General features: G+C 43.4%; 1 protein-coding gene across 2 annotated transcripts in view; it reads left to right on the top strand.

Moving 5' to 3' along the window:
- Nucleotides 1–13,661, top strand: part of CYFIP1 (cytoplasmic FMR1 interacting protein 1) — a 62,426-nt gene extending 48,765 nt beyond the window's left edge. For both annotated transcript variants that reach the window (XM_081907526.1, XM_081907525.1), the window contains exons 24-31: nt 253–396; nt 3,163–3,253; nt 6,950–7,080; nt 9,514–9,586; nt 10,680–10,774; nt 11,026–11,264; nt 12,263–12,410; nt 12,546–13,661. In XM_081907526.1, coding sequence (XP_081763652.1) covers nt 253–396; nt 3,163–3,253; nt 6,950–7,080; nt 9,514–9,586; nt 10,680–10,774; nt 11,026–11,264; nt 12,263–12,410; nt 12,546–12,710 — 1,086 coding nt within the window. In that variant the 3' untranslated portion in view covers nt 12,711–13,661. The remainder of the gene's footprint in view (nt 1–252; nt 397–3,162; nt 3,254–6,949; nt 7,081–9,513; nt 9,587–10,679; nt 10,775–11,025; nt 11,265–12,262; nt 12,411–12,545) is intronic.
- The last annotated feature ends 184 nt before the right edge of the window (nt 13,662–13,845 follow it).

The raw sequence follows: 13,845 nt of genomic DNA, 5'->3' as shown, positions 1-13,845 counted from the left end.
TTTTTTATGTCAGTTAAATGCTTTAAAATAACTTCAGCATATTCTGGTTTGTTTGTTTGTTTGTTTGTTTGTTTGCAAGAATTGTGTGTTACCTTTTTAATAGGTGAGAGTAGAATGAAAAGTTGATAGTTTTTCTTCAGTTTTGAATGAAAATGTTTGATCAAAAAAATAATGTTGTTTCCCATGGAAGGATCTCTTAACAGGGAGAAAGGTCAGCCAACTACAATTGTGTGTGTTTTTCATCCTCTTTAGGCTTTGAATCTGGCCTACTCCAGTATTTATAGCAATTACAGGAATTTTGTTGGCCCTCCCCATTTCAAAGTCATCTGCAGACTCCTGGGATACCAAGGCATTGCTGTGGTAATGGAAGAGTTACTGAAAGTCGTCAAGAGCCTGGTACGTTGTCCCACACGCTGTTCTTCATTTCAGTATTGATTTTTAAGGGAAGGGGAATTGATTCTTCTTGTTTAGTTCACTGAGCACCCAGCAGACATTTACCTGACTGGGTAAGCACAGGATAACCATACGTGCTTCTTGAGGTACAAAGGAGAATAGATTGAGAACAGCAAATAACGGGGGGGGGGGGAGCCTTGTGTGTGAAGAGACACGCCTGATGATGTGTCTGATACTTGAAAGCATCATCACACATTTTAAAATTTAAATGAACCATGTGAGTGCCTTGCATGAAACAAATTCTTGTTTTTGAGGAGAGAGAAAAAGAAATGGAGCGTGTCTGTGTGAGAGAGACTCTCTAGTACTTAAAATGATTAGGAAATGAACAGACATTAAAATCTTGCTACGTAAAACTCCTTGGCTTGCACAGTTCTGTCTACAACGGCAAAGTACAGTGGTACCTCTGGTTGTGAACGGGATCCGTTCCAGAGGCCTGTTCGCAACATGAAAAGCCCGCAACCTGAAGCACAGTATCTGCGCAGGTGCACGGTGTGATTTGGCACTTGTGCGCATGCACGAAGGGCAGTTTGGCGCTTCTGCGCATGCGCGAGCAGTGAAACCCAGAAGTAACCCTTTCCGGTACTTCCGGGTCGCCACAGGACACAACCTGAAAAAACGTATCATGAAGCAAACGTAACATGAGGTAGAACTCTATTTGGAATCTGGCCCAGACTTATCTTGGTAAAGGTAAAGGTACCCCTGCCCGTATGGGCCAGTCTTGCCAGACAGATTGCCAGAGTTGTGCAATCATCTCACTCTAGAGGCCGGGAGCCAGCGCTGTCCGCAGACACTTCCGGGTCACGTGGCCAGCGTGACAAGCTGCATCTGGCGAGCCAGCGCAGCACACGGAACGCCGTTTACCTTCCCGCTAGTAAACGGTCCCTATTTATCTACTTGCACCCGGGGGTGCTTTCGAACTGCTAGGTTGGCAGGCGCTGGGACCGAGCGACAGGAGCGCACCCCGCCACGGGGATTCGAACCGCCAATCTTTCGATCGGCAAGTCCTAGGCGCTGAGGCTTTTACCCACAGCGCCACCCGCGTCCTTTCTAGACTTATCTTAAATTAGGCTTAAAATACTTCATATTCATTCATACCCCCATGTGGCAGTTTGCCTTACAAAAAAAAAAAAGCACATTCACCACCATTGGGACCTTTTTCCCCTAAGCCTACGGGAGAGAGAGAAGGCATGGAGAAGCTTAAATGACTATATGTGGATTGGGGATGGTAGTGTAGGAATGTATGTGACGGGGATGTCCTTCCTTGCCCATTTCTGCCTTCCATCTACCACTGGTATGGAGCCTCAACTACTTTTCCTTGAGGGAATGCAGACTTCAGCTTAAGAGAAGTTTCCCCAGGCCTCTCCTAAGTCTTGTGTTGGAGCCAGAACATTTTCAGAACATCTGTTTGTTTTATAATGAACATCTTTAGGTAGCCGTGCATAAGGGAAGTACAAATCAGCAAATTATAACCAGCGGCATTAAATTAAAAATGCCTCAGTTTGCACATCTCTCAGTTGCTGATTACTCCCCCCCCCCCGCCTTACTGGTTAAAGCAACAGCTAGGAGACTTTCTCTCTTTCTCCTTTCAAGCCTTCGTTACCATTGTTCCCAACTGTTAATTATATAGTGGGCAAAACAGGAGAACCTATCCATTAGCGCATATCAGATTGACTTTAGTTAGTCTTCAGACCTGAATGCAAAACAAGTGGTTGGCATACTAGGAAGACCCTTCGCTGCAAAATTAAAGCTCTTGGGTATGAATCACATTTCATAAGCAGACGAGGTTAAAAATTGGTCTCGGTGAAACCAAGAAACACCCGCACACCCTTGTACTGTTTGTCTAGAATGGCTCCAGGCTAATATAAAACTACTGGTTATTTCTGGGTTTTGCCTTTACAGGGGAACATTGGGTCTTTTTATGCATGGGAGTTTCCGCACTCCTTCTCTCCCACTGCAGCCCCATGCACACAATCCAAGATGCCTTTCCTGGTAGTGAGAGGGTAGACTTGGCAAAAGTTAGGGCGAGGCACCGTGCAAGAAGTAGCTTGAGCAAAACTGCTTTTGCCTGTTTTGGGTTATTCTCCCCACCTACCCACCCACACATACCATAAACACCACATTCGAGGTCTTTCCTGGTGATCCCCAAACCATAGGAGAGCCTCTAAATGGGCTTTTCAAAAACTGAGTATGTATTTCAGAGTTGGGGAACGTTTTCGGCTCCTTAGGCCAAATTCTTACCAGCATTCACTTTGTGGACCAAATTAAACTGTTGAGTGGGGTTGCCTACCTTTCAAGCAGTTATGATGTCACGTAACTGACAGGTGGACATTGCCACCCACCTTTCAAAATTCCTCATACTGGTTTTCCAAGTGCTCAACAGCTAGGTGGTTGTCAGATGTTTGGGAACATGCTGTAGCTTCAAGGCCCTTCTGCTGCGTACAAAGAACTTTAGGACAGCCTCCGCACTCCCCTTTGAGCCTTCTGTAAGCCCTGTACAAAAGCGCTCTTTGAAGGACCTGCCCCCTCCTTCTCCTTTAACTATAGGAACGAGCAGGCAGGCAGCAGGTGGTATGGGGCCGGGGGTGAGGCAGAGGAGAAAAGGGGCTGCATTTACGATTTGGAGTAGTAATACTCCAGCTTGTGTTTATTGTGTGTCACAGCCTGACTTCTATTTTTCTTCAGCGATACTAATCACCTGTGTTCTTGCAGCTCCAAGGCACCATTCTGCAATATGTGAAGACGTTAATGGAAGTGATGCCGAAAATCTGTAGGTTACCCAGACATGAGTATGGCTCCCCAGGTAAGTTACTTATGTCATTCCAATGTTAAGAGCCAGTTTTGTTTCTTGGCTTTAGAACATTATTTAACAAACAGTTTAGAGAGGCAAACAGTACTGAACAATTTTGTTCTCACATTGTCGTGCAGTGCGTTTCCATATTTTCTCAAAATACATTCTGTGGGTATGAGAGCAGGGCCATCTCTGGGGTGGTGGCAAATAGGGGATACAACCCTGGACCCCTCGCCTTGTGCCAGTGGTCACAGTCAATGCCTGACTGCCATCCATCTAGCAATGCTTCCCAACTCCTCCCTTCCTATAGCATGGCAGGAGGCAGAAGGAACTCACTGACAATGCTACCTTTAAACATCAGAAAAATAAAAAGTGTAAGCCACAGGTAGGGGGGTGGGTTCACTGCTGGGAAGCGCCAGCAAAACAATGGGCAGTATCCAACTAGACAGTTCTGCCAGAGCAAGGTTTTTTGTTGTTGTTACTGTGCAATAGAACCTTCCCACCCTCTATTCTCTTCCACTGCACAGCTAAAAGCCCTTATATCAATAGAACTATTTAGTTGGATAACACCCAAAGACAACAAAAAGTAAGATGTGGGGTGGAGGGCTCAATAACACCACCTTTGCCAATGATAGCAGAGGAAGCAGAGAGATTAAGGCTACACGATGTGATTTGCTCCAGGCCCTGTACCCCCATAGCGACAGGGTGCCCCATAAATCAACATTTATTTGGAACACTGAGATCTCATCCACGCTGCAATAAATGCGATACTTGCAGGGAAATATTAGGCTCCTGATTTCCAACAAAGCCTTTCCCTGCTCACCCAGCAGTCAGTCTTTTGTGGCCTTCCTGCACCTTTATAACACCTTTGAGCCGCAGCTTCCACTCCCATGTGTTCCCTGCATTCACTATTATTCTCCACAAGCCCACCTGTTCCCTTAGAACAGCGGTTCTAAACCTTTGGGTCTCCAGATGTTGGTGGACTACAACTCCCCTCATCCCTGAGCTTTGGCCTTGCTAGCTAGGAGTGATGGGAGATGTAGTTCAACAACATCTGGGGACCCACAGGTTGACAAAGGCTGTCTTAGAGCAACGTTAAGCTCTCCCCTCCCTCACCCCCTTAACACTCCTCCCTTTGGCTCTCTTTGTATCTCCTCTGCCCCCTTTCTTCACCTGTCTAGCCCTCTCTCAAGTCTCTCCTTCACAGTCCACTACATACTTTGGGCTGGTTCCCACCCAAGGCTCCCAAGTGTGGAGAGCACCTGCAAACATTCTTGCTTATTTCTTGTCTTCTTGTGTGGATGTGGGAGACAAGGCATTGCAGATGCCGACAACGTATGTGCTTATCTTTGACTTCTGGAATATTGATGTGTTGTTCAAAGCTTGTTGTATTCAGTAGGTGTTTTAGCTCTTTAATACAAATGGCCCTGGTAAGGGCAGCTGCTCCTGGGATGCCACTTCAGAAGAATTATCACTGATGAGCCATTATTGTTTGACTGCGATTTTGAGATTTCTTCTCTTCTCTGAGCCTAACCTCTGCAATTTCAGCATGACTGAATCATTGCCCTTTGTTCCTTGCTTTGAGTATGTTTTCTCCTCCTCCCTCTTACTTCCTAGCTCCTTGTATTACTGAGCCTTATTAGAGCTCCTTTTGACTTGGATTTAACTTCTTATTAGGTGCTTGACTCCTGTTAGCAAGACTGAACATAAGTCAAAGAGGCTCTGAGTTGTTGAACCCTGTGGTTCTCCTTTCGAGCTGATTTACTGCCTCATTAGCCATTGTTAAAAAGTGTGAGGGGTTCACTCGTCGGCTACCTTACAATCAGGCAATGGAATTTTTATACAAAAGTCACACTTGTTTTAGTAAGTATTATGGGGAGTCAGTTAAATAGAAATAAAACTCTGTACTCCTATCCCACACCCAGCAGAAAGAACATTGATTACAGCTTATATTCGGGCCAATACGGTAACTCTCGCCTAGCTTCTCTTCGCCCTCTAGCAGAATCAGGAGGCATCAAATTTCTAAAATTGTTTATTATTATTATTACTATTATTATTATTAGCCTTCTGGGTATCAAAATTGACTCCTTGTTATCGTAGTTGTTTTTTTATCCAGCTGTCTCCTGTGATGTGTTTTCATACATACCCTAATTTTTCTAAGATGTTAATCCTCGGACAAATACTATTTTAGCCAAACCCATCTACCTTACAGCTCATGCATGCCTTGTAGTTCAAAGGAAGGTGAAAGTCACCAGCTAACCCACAACTGAAGTTTAAACCAACTTCAGGTCATGGTTTGCAGATCATGAATGAGCAGCTATGAGAATCTTGAGATTGTGTGCTTTCTGTTACCTGTATGGGAAGGAGAAGTAGACGTTTCTGGTTTGAAGGAGCATCTGAATACAATCTAAGTGTTGAGTACACACCCAATTTTTAGCCATCTCCAGTATCTTGGAGAACAGGCAGCTCCTAAACTGTCATATGGAAAAATAAATGTATTCTTAGGCGTAATTCCTATTATAACTAATGCATGCTTACTGAGTGTACAGAGGGTTATCAAGATTGTTCCCTAACTTTTGGATATTTTTTGTAAATGTTGCACTAGCACATATATTTTAACACACTGATTATGTATGATCCTAAGCCCATGAAATTGGAGGTAAAGATTGCACAAGCTTCAAAAATTGCCAAAAAAACCACTTGTTGTTGTTGTCGTTTAGTCGTGTCTGACTCTTTATGACCCCATGGACCAGAGCACGCCAGGCACTCCTATCTTCCACTGCCTCCCGCAGTTTGGTTAAACTCATGTTAGTAGCTTCAAGAACACTGTTCAACCATCTCGTCCTCTGTCGTCCCCTTCTCCTTGTACCCTCCGTCTTTCCCAGCATCACGGTCTTTTCCAGGGAGTCTTCTCTTCTCATGAGGTGGCCAAAGTATTGGAGCCTCAGCTTCAGGATCTGTCCTTCTAGTGAGCACTTATGTCAAAAAAACCCAACCAAACAAAAAACCTTATGTAAAGGTATAAAATCTTCTTATTAGACATGATTTGTTTCCTTACCACAGAAGTTTGTACACATGCTTATTTGCACACATCCTACACGTGTACAGAGCTTTTATGTGTCCTCTACCTTCAGAGCTCCTGTGTACGACCTACCCAATATTCCATAAGGATTGGGTGACCTTCGTTGTTGAGTAAAGCCCCGTACAGCCTATAGCAGTGGTTCCTATTTAACTAAGCACTGTGGAGCCCCTGTTTTTCAAAACGTTTTTGAAAACGTTGATATCTCTCTGGTAGTTTTTGTCCTTTGAATGGTTCCACCATACCCACCAATGTGTGATAGCGCAAAACCAGGACATTCATCTTCCGGGCTGTGCTTTACAAGTCATGTGACCCATGCATGATAGCGCGGTCCTCCAAGACAGGAATATCCCTGATGAGTATGTGCCATGGTCCCCCTGGATGGGTTACGTGGACCCCTATGGGGTCTGCGGACTACAAATTAGGAACCACTGGCCTATGGAGTTGTCAAATACAGTATTTTTGTCCCTGTTGAAAATTGCCCTAATGAGAGTGTTGATCAAAATGTATGCTTGGAAGATGCTAATTTTCTGTGAATTTTTACTTTTACTTCCTGGTGCACAAATTCATTGGGATGTTTATTTATCTCGCTTTCCACAATCTCTGTCTCTCCTCATCTTATGTCTCAGGTATTCTGGAATTCTTCCATCACCAGCTGAAGGATATTGTTGAGTATGCAGAACTGAAAACTGTCTGTTTCCAGAATCTGCGGGAAGTGGGAAACGCTATCCTTTTCTGCCTCCTCATTGAACAGAGCTTGGTAAGCTGGTGATTTGCATCTATATTCACTTTCAAATACTGTCTGATATTTTACTTGTTTTCAGGTGACACAAGTTCAGCTGTAAGTTTCAAGTCAACTTTCCAGTCCTTTAAAAATTTATTTCTTTGGAAATAACTTTTTGAGGCGGAGTCAGGGAAAGTATTCATTATGCGAATTAAGATCCTTAATTACAGAAACAGTAGACTTTTTATTTCCTTCCTTTATTTTTATACTTGTAAAGAAATCTTGTGTTCTTCTGATGCCATCTGGTGCCCAGATTAGGAAAGGTAACTGCAGCTTTTTGTAAAAAAATAAATAAATTATTATTTATTTATTTTTTAAAAGGCCATGCTGGCAACTCCATCTCTTTTCATTCAGCCTAACAATTCAACCCTGGCACCAAAAGCTGTGGAACTTGGCTTCAATAGAGAAAATAACATGTTACTTAAGAACAGGGTAGTTTTTCCACCTTTGGTCCCCACCCTGCACTCAGGTCTCACCTGTGGCTCAATATGAAACAGCGGCCGCCCTGGGAAACAGCTGTGACTGATGAGCTAAACCAAGGGAGGGTAACCAATGGGTCTCAAACCCTTGAGGTTGTGAAGACAGGCTCCGCTGGATTGAGCGGGTCCAATGGTCCAGAAGGCAGTTTCTGCACATGCTGTAGAGGGAAGTGAGGGGCAGATGAGGCTCATCAACCTAGGAAGGTAGCCCATCTAGGAGAAGGAAAACTGATCCTAAAGCTCTACCTTACAGGATAACTTCCGTAGAACAAAAGGCTAAGGAGCAAACCCTACACAAATCTGAAGTAGAGTCCCTAAGACGGTTGGTTGGCACCTTGTATGCCTCCTTCCAGCAACTCTGTCAGCCAAGCTGGTGCCAAACACATTGTGCTCTCCTTTCCTTTGCACCACATCAGCGAGGCTGAGATGGAGGCTCTTGTGGTCTGGGCAGCCCAGGACCTCCATCCACACTGCCCAGGCCTGCGCCCCAGGAAGGTGACTTTGGTGCTGCTAACGTTGACTTCATCCTCGGAAGCACACTCCATTGTCTCTCGAGGCAGACAGATGCCAACTTTTAAGGGACCGTTAAGCCATAGTCTCATTGCATAAAACTTTGCAAGACTATTTCCTTTATTGGTAATGATTATATGGAGTTGCAAGTGCCAGACAGATATACCTGCCTTTGGGACTCATAAACATTTCCCCCCAGAGACAGTGGAGAAGATAGTCATAACGGGACCAAGAGAAACAGGAAAAACATTTTTTAGTTCACTTAATCCTCTTGCTGGTGCTTCTTCGGATGCAAGTCAGCGTTTAACAGTAGCTGTTAACTAATTTGGTTTTTTGTACACTTGGCACTTGATCGTATATTTTTGGAACTATTTGCCCAATTAGCCAAATGTGACCAACCCTGGTTTTGGCCTAGAACTAATGTGGGTGGGGTGTTTTGTGTGTGTGTAAGGTATAGAAATATAAGAAGAAGGGGTGATGGGTACAGATCAGTTCCATTTAAGTTATGATGTGTGGTGTATGTGTGTTCTCTTATACTGAGGGTGAGAACTGAAGGCAAATTCCAGAAATGAGTCCTGATGCTGCCTTGTAAATTGACACTTTGCTTTCATTTTGCCTGGCTGCCTTGTGCATTTGGAGAGGAAAAACAAAGCAGTTTGCATTGCCAAAGCGTGCTAATTTTCTGAGCTAGTTTCATCACTGAATTACCTAGGTTACGGAAATTGCTTCAGAATGGTCAGTGCGCTTACTTGACCAGGTCTTTGAATTGCTGCTCTTGCGGGAACTATCCTTGGGAGATAATGGATTATGGAAATAATGCTGATAAAAATAAAAGCATGAGTCACTGCTTGGTTCACATCTCTCCGTCTACCACTTGAACATTGTGTTAGGCTTTTTGGTAGAGAATGCTAATAAATTTTCTAATTCTGCCTGTAGAATAGGCTCTCTGTTTTAACAGGAAGGTGCAGCTTTATTAAGAGTCTTGTGGACTGAAACCAATGTGACGTAGAAAATCCAAGATTTGATTTTGCATTCACACACACACACACTCACCATGCACAAGCTTTAATTGGTGTAAGAGGGTTTTTGTTTTAAACCCATTTCCTCTGTACTATTTGCCTAATGTAAATCTGCCATAGTACTAATATCTTGAGAGCTGGAAAATGGCGTGGGGGGAAATTTTTATCCCACCTGGTGTTGTTCCTCCCTTGCTTTTGAGTTTGAAGCAGAATCTAGAAATCCAATCCCAGATCTGCCACGTCGCATCTGTTTCAGCCCAAGGCAACCTCTTGCAATTACATTTTGCAAGAGGCCAAGGCGACATGCGCTGCTTCTGAAAAGTGCTTAGCTGGCTGAACTGGTGCCGTCAAATGCTGCTGGTGTGTTGTGTTTTCAATGAGTTTTGTCCGCTTTGTTGCAGTCACTGGAGGAAGTGTGTGATCTGTTGCATGCTGCACCATTCCAGAATATTTTGCCAAGAGTTCATGTCAAAGGTATGTCTCCTTATAGTGACCCGTCAACCTGAATGCGCTGACCAAGGGTTCCATAATCTTCCTGATGGTGCTGCTTGCTTGGGACTGCAAAAGCTGGTGGGGGGGGGGGGGAAATAATGGACCATGATACATGTCTGCCATTGGTGGTTTGGCAAGTTACAAATTGGGTAGGCCACCTGTGAAGCTTGGAGAGTAAGCAGGCTGAGCCATGAAGCCTGAGGAATAGGGAGGCCGTTTCCTACACTGAAAGCATTGGGATGAAAAACACGTTGCGAAAAGTATTGCTTAGCCCCTTGTGTAACTTAGAGTACTTGCTGCTTGGGAGGGTTTGTTTCCTGCGCAATGCAGTGTTTCTCCACCACTTCCTGTTGCCAGCAGCACATATTTCCCGCTGCCTCCTCACCCACCAACTAGCATTCTCACTAGTTTGCCGACTGAAGTCAAGCAGTTTCCCCCTGGCCTTGCTTAAAAGCAGACAAACTTGTCATCTCAATAGACAGCCAAGGAATTGGCCAGCATCACTGCCAGTTCAGTTCGCCTACTTGCTGCAAAACATTTCCTCGTCGCAAATGATGTGTGAGCCAATGCCTTTTGAAAACTTTGAAAATCAGTTCCCCTATACATAAAATTCCATTCCCCGGAGTCTGGAATTTTGTGTTTGATAAGATTTATCTTAATGGATTTTAATGTGTGTGGGAAGAAAAGTATGTTGGAACACAATAGCTTTATTTTAGGAGTCAAGTAAGCAGCTCCCACTGCGAGTGTCCTGCTGTTGATTTCTTTTCAATTAAAGGAAACTATGGCAGAGGAATAAATCAAGCAAAAGGGAACCATTTTGATCCTCAGATCTTTCCTTTAAGTGCTAGGTTCTTTATGACTCTTGTTTTATGTTTTTTTTGTACTGTATTTTATTGTCCTCTTATCGGTAGGCCTTTTGGGTTCCTATCCTCCTTGAGTGTGTAATGCGGAAAATTGTGGGATTTTAAAAAAGCAATACAATGAATGCATAACCATTATTGGAACAATGCTAAGGTGTTTCTCTTTTAAGCACTACTTGCCTTTAAAAAAACAAAATAATGTTGTCTCATTCCAGAGGGTGAAAGACTGGATGCTAAAATGAAGAGACTAGAATCAAAGTATGCTCCACTCCACCTCGTTCCACTGATTGAAAGACTAGGAACACCTCAGGTACAGCTTTCATTCTTTGGGCAGTAAAGCTGTATTCTCCCCCACCCCACCCCAAAAAAAATCCACAGTACAAGGGAAAAGATGCCTGGGCATCATTTGGTTTGCAGTTAGGGCTGCTGGATAGAGCCACCAAGCGCATTGCCAGTTGCTCAATGCCTGGAGACAGGGTTACGGGGACATTGCAGTAATTCTCCGGAGGTAATTTTCTTCTTTACGTACTATCATGGTATTCTCTTTGGTTGCGACTGTAGCAAATCGCCATCGCAAGAGAAGGAGACTTGTTGACCAAGGAGCGCCTCTGCTGTGGGCTGTCCATGTTTGAAGTCATCTTGACCAGGATTCGAACCTTCCTTGATGACCCAATCTGGCGTGGGCCTCTTCCCAGCAACGGTGTGATGCATGTTGACGAATGCGTGGAATTCCACCGCTTGTGGAGCGCAATGCAGTTTGTGTACTGCATTCCTGTGGGGACTCATGAGTTTACCGTGGAGTACGTATCTTGAGTGCTTGCTTAAGGCCCCCGTATATAACGCTTGCTTGTTTCAGTAGCTAGGTGTGGGATGTCACCAAGAAAACGATGAGATCGGTTTGGAATTTTTGATCACACGGCAAATGGAAAGACGGAAAAGGCCAATCTGTATTATGAGTTTTACTAGGGAAGGAATGCGATGCGAGCACAGAGCTGAAGCCATCCTGAAATATTAAATGTGCAATTTCAATTCTTTTCGATCATTGTAGCACTCCCAACATAGTCGCCTCATGTACTCCTTGAATGCCCTTTTTAGTATGACCTTAGAAACAATTGCATCCGCCCACTGTTAAGATCGCAGAAGGGAAGTGCCTTTCTTGCAAAGACCTGTTTTTTGTTGTTGTCTGATGTAGAGAGGTATATATCCTTTAGAACCAAATTTCTCACCAAGGCTTTACAAATGGGAATGGGAAATGGGAATGGGAAATGATTTATCCTGTAAAGGTTGGGGAGTAGAAATGTAAACCACGATTATTAGCAGTACTCTTGGTTTTATTATTTTTATGGCTGCTCACTAAACAAAATAAATTGAACTGAACATTAGTCACCAGAGTAGTACGCTAATATTAGCCTATGGAAATCTCAGGAAATTGGCAGTGCTTTTATTTAAAAAACCCAACTTGGGTTAGTTTTGTTTTAGTTTTTCAGCAGCTGTATTCTTGCCAGTCACTGGCCTGTTCTTCAGAATCAAGGGGAGATGAGGATGGTAAACTCAGGCAAATGGGATGGCATGCAGTTCTCCTAGCCAGTTAACACTCTAGCATTGTAGCACTGCGAGGTAGCGAGTGTTTGGATGAATAATTCCATGTTGCTGCTTATTTTAGACCTGTAATAATAACTTCATAAGATGTCCCTCTGAACAACATCTAGGCCACTTAACGCTAGAAATCTTAACACAGTTCAGTGTTTTCAAAGTTCTGTGTTTCATTTTGACTCTTTCTACGCATCTCACTTCACAGGCAGTGTTTCGGAGATGGGTTGCACTGGGCTGGCTGCATGATAATTGTGCTTTTGGGACAACAGCGTCGGTTTGACGTGCTGGATTTCTGCTACCACTTACTGAAAGTACAGAAACACGATGGCAAAGATGAGGTCATAAAGAACGTGGTAAGTTGACAGAAGCAGTCTCTTTTCTCATTCTGCCTATTTCTGTTTTTGACACCGTGGCAATATTTCTTTCGAATTTCCTGAGGCATAAGTAGCCTGGCCTTCTCCTTAACTGTTGCTGTTTTGGTTCTGCAGCCTTTGAAGAAAATGGTCGAGAGAATCCGCAAGTTCCAGATCCTGAACGATGAGATCATTACTATATTGGACAAGTATTTGAAATCTGGTGACGGAGAAGGCACCCCCGTGGAGCACGTCCGCTGCTTCCAGCCTCCCATTCATCAGTCGCTGGCCAGTAACTAGGAAAGATCCACTTTTCTCTTTTCCTTTGGAAAGTATACCTGCTGCACCACAATGCCAGACAAGATTTGATGGCTAAGGGGAGAATTATCTTGACCATCACTGTTTTCTAGTATTGCCTGAGCACCTTCTGTGAGGACCAGGTCTTTAGCTGTTTCCGAGCTTAATAACTGTACACATTCTCAGTTTTTTAGACTATTTTTTATGTACTTTTGATAAAAGGCTTCCGACTGCAGCCTCTTTTTTAGCCTTAAAATCCTTTGCATTTCTCCAGCTGTTGTAATCATTCTAGAGAGGTTTATAGTGTATGGGGTCTTCTTCCATTTGTCCACTTACTAGCAAGAATGAAAAGTTGTCCTTTTCAGGGGTGTCTTTTTTTTGTAATTTTCATGTGTAACAGAAGCATTACCCTGCTTTGCTAGCCTTTACGGGAAACGCCCTATTTTGTAACTCCTCAAGTGTCTTTCATCACTGGAGTGTTCTTTCTCGGAACATCTGTAGCCCCAATATCTTTGGAAATAAAGGTTTTAAAGGGGCCGTTTTTAAAAGATTATAAGATGGAAGCAATTAATGGTTTTAATATGTAGAGTGTCTGCCCATGCAGACTTAATGGCTCCTGCTGCTACTTTTTTAGCTTTTAAAATAAAATGGGGAGAGATCTGAATACCATTTTCCACATTGGATGCAAACAAAGCAGCTGTGTGAGTCACTCTACAACTATATATAGAGCATACTTTGGTTTGATAGAATTTAGAATTATACCCTTTTCAAGTTTTGTTTTTTTTTGTTTTTGTTTTGGTTCATTCTTAGAAAAGGACTCTACCTTTCCTAACACTTAGCCTCTTTCCAATGCCAAGCTTGGTGAATATTTATAATTTTACTTTTGTGAATCATGGGTCAGTAGTTTAACTACTTCTGAAGCTAAATTCTGAATTAAAACATGTTAAAAGACAACTATGAATGTAAGAGTCACTCTTGTCAAGCTCCCGTCTAGTGAGAGGAAGAGGTGTTTGCAAATTGCCCTTCTAGGGGCTGTCACTCACAGGCATCATTCTGACACCCAACATGCTGTGCAGTCCTTTTGTGTTGGTTCGTGTGGGTTGTAATCTTACACTCTCTTAACAATTCAGCCACATTG

The sequence above is a fragment of the Podarcis melisellensis genome, assembly GCF_964234715.1.
Source record: "Podarcis melisellensis genome assembly, chromosome: 4".
Classification (NCBI taxonomy): domain Eukaryota; kingdom Metazoa; phylum Chordata; class Lepidosauria; order Squamata; family Lacertidae; genus Podarcis; species Podarcis melisellensis.
Note: the sequence above shows the minus strand (reverse complement) of the source record. Positions and strands in the feature narration are given on the sequence as shown.